Genomic DNA, 10,294 nt, shown 5'->3' on the forward strand with positions numbered 1-10,294 from the left:
GTCAAAGGCCTGATTTCGTCTCCCCCAGACCCTGTGCATAACACAGCATACCCGTCCATCCTTTCCCACCTGGAAGAGAAAAGAATAATCCGTTTTTTCCTACAAGAAAGTTTCAAGAACAGATCTGCACGGGAGCAGAATATACCACCCCAAAATATGCCCCTTTGGCATAAGGATTATTTGAGGCTGGTTATTTTTAAGAAACAGCAGACACTAGAGAAGCTCTGAAAACCAAGTAGCAGTTACCCTTTTGTAAGAGACATTTACTTTTTTTTTTTTTTTAATTTATTTTTAATTTATTGGGATGACAATTGTTAGTAGAATTACATAGATTTCAGGTGTGCAATTCTGTATCACATCATCCATAAGTCACACTGTGTGTTCACCACCCAGAGTCAGCTCCCCTTCCATCACCGTACATTTGATCCCCCTCATCCTCATCCCCCACCCCCCAACCCCCTTACGCTCTGGTAACCACCAAATTACGTTCCCCAGATTAATTTTCAAACCCCGTGGCCATCCTATGGTCACCGACTACCCTCCAATCCCCTCAACCTCCCCCCTACCCCCCACCCCCCACGCCTCCCGCCCATCTAGCAACCCTCAGTTTTTCCTCATTGTCTCCCAAACTGTTTCTGATTAGTTCATTCACTTATTCTTTTCTTTAGAATCCGCAAATAAGTGAGATCATATGGTACTTATCTTTCTCTGTCTGACTTATTTCACTTAACATAATGTTCTCTAGATCCATCCATGTTGTTGCAAATGGTAAGAAATCTCCCTTTGTAAGGGTGTCTCCCTCTCCACACCAGGAAGAGGACGACTCTAAATCTCTAGAAACTCTTTATCATTGGAGAAGGAAAGGATTTAAATCTGCATAACAACCTCACCCTTGTTTACTGTCCCTTCCCCTATAGCCTCCCAGAACTGGCTCCCAAAACCCCAACACCTTTTGCCTTTAGCTGCAGACATTATTTAAGGTGATGTCTTGGGCCATTTCTAGGAGTTACTCATTTTCCTGGGCCTCTCCCATTTATACAGGAGGTACAGATGTTACTAAACTTCCGTTTGTTTTTCTTCTGTTAAACAGTCTTTTACACAGGGTGTGTCTCAGCCAAGAACTTAGAAGCATAGAGGGAAAATTATTTTTCCTCCCCCACAGTTTCATTAACTTTCTTAGAAACAGACTTCATAGAATAATCTCAGAATGAATGAATGAATGAATGAAGTGAATAAATGAATCTAAACAGTTTCTTCCTCTTTTTAAATGTATGGTCCATTTTATTAATATATTGCAATAATGGCTAACAGCATGCTTATGTTTAGTAACCATAAAATTCCATTTATGCTTGTAAAATTCTCTAAAAATGAAAAAAGATATGTCTTGGTAACAAAGCAAAACTAATTTTTTTCTGTTTCAGACTCTAATACTTCTACATGGCGGTAAACTAACATCCTAGCTAGTAAGGAAAAATTTATAATAAATCATCAGAAGATAAAATAAACTGTCTATGAAGAAGCTTGAATTTGGGTAAGCACCAAAAATCAAATAACATAACTGTTTAGATCTGAGGTGACCACCACATTCCTCGTCTAATATAGACCACCTTGGTTTATGCCTATTGTCCTGGCATAATTATTAAGTGTGCTGACTTTCACTCTCAAAAATGGCATAGTTTGGACATAAATCATACATCATCCTATCTAGAGATAAAAAGGTTCCTAAACAATCTTTGACAAAGAAAACTTTTAGGTGTTCAGAAACACTAATATTACAGAGGTGCTTTGTACCATCTGCTTTTAAATTCACCAATTTTAAAAGAGTTAAGAAAACATTTTAACTTTCACAGCTGTAAAGTAATAAGGCCTAATCAACACTGAATATTTATGAAATAAATACAGAGCTCTGCCTTGCAACCTATATTTGGGAATTTCCTTTCCCACTTCTACCCCCAAACTAGGAGAATCCAGGATAATGACACAGTGATTCAGCATTTCTCAGGCATTCATTAAAATGTGCTTGAGTGCAATGAAGTCAGAGGAGAAAAAAAAAGGTGCATACTACATAGATATTAAAATCCAAACTTACAGAAGCAAAAATGATGAAATTCTATACTTTCTCTCTTGTCAGTTCAGCTGTTTACTGAAACATTTGTAAAACAGCTGAACTGACAAATATGTCTCATCACTATTATTAGGCAAGTCATCCTAAGATACGAGCATAAAGTATATGGGGCACTTTTTGTCAAGTAGTTCAAGAGATGCCTAAAAACAGAAGTACAAGGGATATCCCAAAACACAAAGAGAAATTTCAGGGAATACATCATTTAAGAAGAACATTGTTGATACCTGTATGGAAGCACTTTGGAGAACCTTGCTTATCTTATTTTTGGGTCCCGTCTTGTTCACCCTTGTACCCCTTATCTCTGCATCTCTAGATACTACTTTGCACATGAGAAATGGGCAACAAATGTTTGTTGAATTAAACTAATAAAAAAAGAAGGAAAATGCTTCCAAATATAATTTCTGTGTAAACACTTTTTCAAAATAAAAGAAACCCAACCACTGTGGGGAATGAAAGTGGAGAGGTAGACTCATTCTAACAGCAAGTCTCTGTTCCATAGTGAGAAATCCATTCCTCTACATGCGTGGTGGGTGAAGTTTTAACAAACCTGTTATCATAAAAATTCATATATATTGTAGTCAAACCATGTCCCACCTATAAAACCACCACATGGTTAGATTATAAGATAGGTGTTAGTCATAACATCCAACACCTGTGTGACAAAGAAGTTCCACTGAAATTTCTTTCAAGTCTCAGCTCAGTAGAGTTTGCTCAGTCTTTAAAATAGACTTCAAGGCAGTTTTTTTCTTTCCCTTTCTCTAGCAACTTATGCAAAGGCATTGGAGTTTGAGAACTTGCCAGTTAACCAAAGAAGGTCTCCTTAATTTGGAAAGCCATAAAATGGGCCTCAATGCATTTATCAAGAGGGTCTTGGACTCTTCTTCCTGAGAGACACCACCCACACCTCCTATCAGCAAGACAAATGGCAGGCATGATCCAGGAGTCAACACATTTAGTTACATAGGAGCAGATGGCAGAAGGGCTGTGAGAACAGAGACCCATTCATCTCAGCCAAGGTGGGTAGCGGCCGCTTCACGATACTGTGAAACAAAATTAACTTCTCCAATAATATTCAGTACAAAGGAAGCATTTTCTCAGAAACCGGACTTGTAAAAAATATTAAAAATTAAATATTCAGGCCTCTTGAATTTTATATTAGCTGTTTTACAATCTCAGGAACGTCCCCAAAGAGTTTTAAATTTCTAACGCCCCATTTGTAAAATGGGGATAAATACTGTTACCACTCACCTATATTTTAGAAAACTAATAAAAACACCAATGTAAACCACAGATATTTTTCTAAAGTTCTAGATGTTCGACAGTTACTGCTCTTGTCAACTAAACAGGGAGAGTCCAAAGTCAAGTATCTGATATACAGACTCTATTTTCTGCTGCTAATAAAGAACAAAGACACTGATAACCCATTGTGTAAATCTACTTGGGGTCCAAAATATTATTAATTCAAATAAAAAACAGTAAGCAGAAAAAAAAAGATCCCTTAAGTTCTGTGGATATTAAGCACCTTCATCTTCTGTTGCATGTCCTTTTAAAAATCAGTGCCACTTTCTGAACCAATCTGAAAGTAAAGCAACCGCTTACAATGAATGCAGATAAAGTCTTAAGGATTATGCTGATCAAAACTGGTCTCTACAATGTATAAATGGTTTGTTTATATTCACCACAATCTTTTAAAATGTCAAATTGTTTACCTACTGAAAATATAACAGAAAGAATTTTTTCCTGTTGATCAATTAAAGAAAGAAAGTTGTTTACATTTAAACATTCAGTTTCTAAATGAAAGACTGACTGATGGAGAATCTGTAGCCAAATAGCCTCTTACAGCAATCTTCCGTGTGCAGGTTGAAAGCAGTTTTCATCATGGGAGGGAGAATACTGCACACTTACATAAAGCCTCAAAGATACAAGTCAGGACCATAAACATAATCACTTAACTATTGTCCAATGCACCTGAAAGATACATGGACCACATTTCAGCTGTTAAACTTCTAAGGCCATGAAGAAAATTCCAATTCCAGTTTAGAGTCAGAGAAGAGAAACAAACAGCAGTCCTATCCCAGTCGATCCCAGGTTAATTCCCTCTAGTTTCTCCCCTATCATTATATTAATTCACTTCCTAATAAAATGCTACAGTAAAATTTGTGCAATCAGATTCTGGCAGAAAATCAAATCAAAGTAAAACTATTCATAGCAGCTACTTTTGCATTGCCAGCCCCCTGCCTACCTTGTTATGTTTTTGCTGGTGTCTTGCCTTTGTGTCAAGAACATGGTAAGGGCTTTCCAAGTCTTGGTTGATGTAATATACGAGTCTTGAAGGCAGTGTGATTTCTTTCTGCATTGCATTGCTGTAACTGATATTACTGCTGCTATTCTGTTGCAATGTGTTGTCTTCATCGGCCAGGACTCCCAAATTTTTTTCTGCAGTTTCATTCCAATGCGGAGCTGGTTGGGGGGAAGTGGGCAGGGGGCATAAACATACACAAACATGCACGTATATACCTTATAAATATATAAGTATCAAAATGCATTTTTCCGATAATGGTAAAAACAAAGTTTCCTATTTATAAGCAGATTAAGAAGTGGACACACAGTAAAACAAGTTATTGCAACAATGAAATAGCCTGGATAAGTTAACAACCAATAAGGCTTGTATAATGATGTACTGTTTATTTTTATTTATGTTTTGTATGTACATTTCTAACTAGTGTCAAATTTATACTTCTAAGTATGGGGGAGGGGCAGAATGGACTTGAAGGGCATGAACTGCTCAGGGGTTCTGACCCTTCTCTAGGTCTACAGAACCTCAGTGGGACTCTGACTGGGAGTATCCCGTCTGAGACCTAAGAATGCTCCTAAGATACCTTGAGTGCTAAATTCATGTTAACTGATTCGTTTAACAAAATGGACAATTCCCTTTTCTGCTAACTTTGAGATGGGCAAAAATCCTTTGCCACAGAGAGATGCAGATAGTGGCATCTTTCCAATTCCTTTTTATGTTCCTGCCAAGGCCAGTTTTCTGCTTTTACTGATTTCCAACAGTATTGAACACTATATTATCTGAATTGTTCATTATAATGACAGGCATTTTGAGAAATTACAAACCAAAGGTTTATATCCCCAAAGTTTATCTCCCCCACTTTAATTCTAACAGCCCAGGGAATAAACCCAGTAGGCAATTTGAGGAAACAACACATAACCACTACTATCATTACATCCTTCCGCATTCACATTCAGGCTCCACCACCCAAGAAGCAACTTGCTCCCTCGCGGCATTTCCCATCTACAGGGTTCCCCTCAGCCAACTTGCACAGAGGGACCCCGCATCCACTAAATACCTTCCAGTGGAACCGACAGTAATTGGTAGGGGTTTTAGTGAATGCAACAGAAAGGGACTTCAAAAAGTGAACTGAAATGAATGGGGGTTTGGGAATGAGAGAGGTGGAGCGGTAGGCAGAGAGGCGCGGGAAGGCCGAGCCCGGGACTTGTCCGGAGCGCACGGACCCGCGTGCCCTTCTCTTTCCTCTGCAGGGCCCCGCGAGCAAGGCAATGCAAGGGCACCGGGGCCATACCCACCGCTGGGTGCAGCAGCCCCCCAGGCGCGGGGCCGGGACGAGGTGGCGAGTGAAGGCAGCAGGAGAAGGACGAGAAGCAGGCGGCAGGGCGGCGCGCGGGCCAGGGCGCGGGCAGGCGCCGGGCCGGCGGGGCCGCCGCGGGGGCCGCTGGAAGCTCGCGGAGGGCTGCAGCCCGCCACGGGCGGCCGCCGGGAGCTGCTGCCGGGCGGCTTCATGGCTCATAGCTCCCGGGCGCCGCTCGGTGTGGCCGGCGAGAGCGCCAAGCTAGGCTGCGGGGAGGCTGCGGGCGGAGCTGGTCACGCCGGCTCAGCGCGCATGGTGCCGCCGCGGGCAGGGGGTCAGGGCTTAGGACTAGGGACCGGAGGCGCCCCCTCCCCTGCTTGCGTCTCAGGCCCTCCTTGGGCGGACGCTGAAGAGTCCAGGGGGTCCCAGTGGCTCCGCCAACTTGGAGCCTCCCCAGATGCTCCTCCCTCCCTGCGGCGGGCGCGGCCGCTCCAGCGACTGCGGGGGCTGCTGCTGGGGCTGAGGATGCTGAGGCGGCACGCGGGAGCGAGCGACGCGGGGAGCGCGCGACGCGGGCGTGCTCCGCGCCTTGGAGCGCGCGCTCGAACGCGGCTTCGGGTCCTGATGCTGATGCTGATGCTGTTGCCTGGCATGGGACGCACTGCGCATGCGTAATTGTGGAGGGAAAGGGAGAGGGGGGAAAATCAGCAGAGTGATGCAGCAACCCAAGCGGCATCAGAGGTGACGGCGGCACCTCCAGAGGTGGGGGGAGGGGAAGCTGTCACTCGGGGATTAGCCAGAGGGGAAGAAAGAGTGCGGGGCCTTCCGGGCCAGAGAAAAGGATGATCTGGAAAAGAATCATCAGCCAGAGAAATCGACCTGCCTTTTCCACCACCCCAGATCTCACATACCTCCTCCTGTTCCAACCCCCTCTTTCTCAGGAAACACTAAGGCCAACCGTTTCCTTCTTACGATCCTTTATTTCCTTGCTGCAAATAAATACAAGGGATTGCAGGCAGGGAGGTAAAAATAGCGGGGCTCCTCATTCAGCCCGCCCGCAGCGGGTGGAAGCACGGCTGGGAGGCACGTTTGCGCGTCGCAGGCTGGCGGGCGGGCGCTGACGCCAAGCGGCCTCTCAGCGAGTCAGAACCCCTGTGCAGGGACGCCCGGTGCGAGGCGCTGCGCCCCGGCCTCTGTCCCCCGCCTCTGCCTGGGGTCTTTACGGAAAGCAAATGAGGCCGGAATATGTTTGCTCGAAAGTTCAGAAAGTATAACTGGGCTTACTTGGAAAGACTTAGAAATTCTGGCAGGAGAGAAATAGGGAGATAGATTAGAAACTGAGTGTGTGGCAGCTATCTTGGGAAACCCATCGTTTGTTAAACCCGTGGGTGGGCACGCATGGGGGAGGACACACTGCCAATTTTGAGATTCAGTCCTGACTTCTGCAGAGAAAGAGGGAGATTTTTCTCTCGCTGCTGTTAAAAAAAAAAAAAAAAAAAAAAAAGTAAAGCCAGGGTCTCTGATTTAGGTGGGTTAGCGGCCACTAACGAATCTGTCGCTTTCAAATTAGGGCCTGTGGCATATTTCTGCCCTCAAACTCCCATAATGCAAGCATGCGTTTATTCACCCTCACAATGACAGTGTGAGTAATAACGATGTTGTCTTACTCCATTATTGCTATTTAAAATGGAGGTAATAACATCTACTTAAAGCACCATAGCCATGACAGGACTCAATGTTGTTAGCCATTTTCTCAAAGAAGAGAGAGAGAGAGACAGACAGACAGACAGACAGACAGACAGACAGACGAAGGCAGACACACACAGGGACCAGAGATCACAGAGCTGCTAGGGAGTTAAATACTAATATAATATTACCTCTTTTTCTATCAGAGCTAGGATATTAATTTATTATCACACATTTATTAATGTAAACTTATAATTAATGTTACTTCCCCCAAATGAAGGCAGCAACAGTTTTCCTTTTGGCTCAGTATTGTTTCCCTAGAACCTAGCATGGTGTTTGTGGCACAGAGAAGGGTGTGAGAAAATGTGAATGAATAAACGGGTGTGTGGTACACACAGTGGAGTCATGTTGGGGCAGTCTGGGGAACTCTCCACCTACCTGTAGTTCCTACTTGTAGGTCAGTGTTCTTGGGGGTGCTTTCCTCAAGACAAGCATGTCCTGGCTAGGTTTGCCCAATTTACATTTGATGTAATGATATACGTTTGAAAAGGGGCTTGGGAGAAAGGAGGTGTACGAGGAAATGAAAGATACCCAGATACAAAGTTATTTGAAAGACTTCTCTTGCAACTGAGTGACAACCTCTCAAATCCTATTCTAAAAATTAAAGCTATGAGTCACCCTGGAACAGCTCACCACCCACCAGTTATAAGCCACCATTGCACGCACTTAGGAAACAGAACAAGGACTCAGTTCAGTTTAAATGAGGAGCAAGAGTGTTTACAAAGAAAGATGTTGCCTTCTGCATTATAATCAAAAGACTGCATTTATTTACAGAACTGTGATGTTTGCAGGCATGGCTGGAGGCAAGATAATATATCAGTAAATGAGTAGGAGTAAATTAGTCAGAAAAGAAATAAATTATTCAGAAAAAATTACCAGAAGTTTGGTCCTTAAACCATATATTTAAAAACAAAATCAAATCTTCTTCAAGTGGTGAATTTGTGAGATGTAGTAATACTCTCATCGGGTAGTTTGGAATTTTTCTTGTTACGGAGTTTAGTTCTAAAATTTCTCTTTCGCACTCTCGTACTACTTAGTAACTTTGTTAATGGCCACCTACTGCTTAGCTCTATATTCATGTGTAGGCAGAACACCGTTCACCTGTCACAAAACGCTGAGAGCGAGGCTGCATCTTGGTCAGCCATGATCCCTACAGCCTAGTAGAGTTCCTGGAATGGAGTCAGCATTTGATAAATGTGTGTTAAGTAGGGGGACACTCACAGGAAGGAGAGGGATGGATTCAGCAATCTGGCCTAGGATGAAGAAATGAATGTACCAGAAGTTTGAATGCTGTAATAGCTCTGGTTTGTATGTGTGCTGGATCCCAAGGGCATCAGGGATCCTGGTCAAAGCGGTGGATGTGGAAAACCCCTGCAGTCCCAGGCAAAGTTCCATGGTAAGGAAACTACACCAAGTGATATGGACACAGGGAACACAGTACAGGGCGTCTGCAAGCATTTTCCAAAAAGGAGAGCCATACTGCTCACAAAAATGTTTCCGTCCGTCTGGTGAGGGAAGCTACCAGAAAAATCCTCTTTGCTATAATCTATTGCAGGGGGCAGAGCTGGACCCACTCTGAAACCAGCAAGAAAACTGGGCCTTGACAAAAGCCAGGGAAGGATAGAGGTAGGCATATGAGATTTGGAAGGCACCTACCTCCACAGGGCTGAGATTCTGGGGGAAAAGATAGAAAGAGGGATCACAGAAGAGAGGCCTTAGAGGGTGAAAGCAAGTGACACTTAGGGCAATGTAGCAAAGCAGGTTTATAAAAACAATTAGCATGGAATCATCACTTGGCCAAAAGCCAAGGTCAAAGAAGGTGTGCAGTAAATGGGTGGCTGGTTATGATGCTGAGGCACGAGAGCAACCGTACAAACATGGGTCTAAGGCAGCAGCTCGGACTCAAGAGCCGCTACAACAGAGCTGGCTGGGGGCAGAGAATTCTGTTAGAGATTCAGCCCTCGGAGGTTTCTCCTTCTCTCTTTAGAATGGCTGTGGAGACTGACTTTACAAGTGGAAATTAATACCTCCAGGGAAAGAAGACAATGTATTACTTCTTGGTATAAGTAAAAAATGAGTGAGCTCTATTATTGGTACTTTCCACATCGTTCAGGGGTCAGCAGACATTTTCTATAAAGGGCTTTCTTAAAGGACAGTAAATGTGTTAAGCTTTCTGCACCCTATGGTCTCTGTCACATACTCGTTGATGGTTTTTTTTAAAATGTAAAATTCATGCAGCCTGCAGGTCCTTATTTGTAAATCTACCATTTTTAACTGCCTTTACATAAATTTAACTGTGTGTGTGTGTGTATATATACATGTAAATATACAGAGGGTGCCAAAAAATGCATACACATTTTAAGAAAGGAAAAAAACTATATTAAAATTACACTGATGGCAAACACTTTGAGCATCTCTTGTAATTGCAGAAGTCAAACATGACTCGTATTCTTCTTTTGTTATCAGTATATATTGAGTATTACAATTTTAATACAGTTTTTTCTTTTCTTAAAATGTGTATACATTTTCTTGGCACCCTCTGTATATTTAGAATCTTTCATCAACTGCATTATCTCCTATGCTGGTGAACAGAAAAGCATGTGCAACCATCTACATGACTCTAATCCCAAAAGAATTAGCTCTTCATTGAACTTTAATTATTTGTTTAATGAATAAGTAGTTGCCTAATTCTTAATAGATGTTCATCACTTGAAGGGATTCCTAAGGAAAAAAAGCACTCCTCTGTTTAGAGATAATTCCCAGATTTAGACAAGGGAAATGTCAGAAATCAGTTGCCAAAAAAATACAGATACAGAAAAGTTTCTGGACT

General features: G+C 42.8%; 1 protein-coding gene across 2 annotated transcripts in view; it reads right to left on the bottom strand.

The window, feature by feature from the left end:
- Positions 1 to 6,319, bottom strand: part of ADAM23 (ADAM metallopeptidase domain 23) — a 147,026-nt gene extending 140,707 nt beyond the window's left edge. The window contains exons 1-2 of one of the 2 annotated variants that reach the window (XM_033112242.1): positions 5,717 to 6,319; positions 4,368 to 4,585 (exon numbers count right to left, since the gene is read on the bottom strand). In XM_033112242.1, the coding sequence (XP_032968133.1) occupies positions 4,368 to 4,585; positions 5,717 to 5,930 (432 nt within the window). In that variant the 5' untranslated portion in view covers positions 5,931 to 6,319. The remainder of the gene's footprint in view (positions 1 to 4,367; positions 4,586 to 5,716) is intronic. The other variant, XM_033112241.1, reaches the window with a different exon arrangement.
- Positions 6,320 to 10,294: the final 3,975 nt, after the last annotated feature.

Source organism: Rhinolophus ferrumequinum, chromosome 8, assembly GCF_004115265.2.
Source record: "Rhinolophus ferrumequinum isolate MPI-CBG mRhiFer1 chromosome 8, mRhiFer1_v1.p, whole genome shotgun sequence".
Classification (NCBI taxonomy): Eukaryota; Metazoa; Chordata; class Mammalia; order Chiroptera; family Rhinolophidae; genus Rhinolophus; species Rhinolophus ferrumequinum.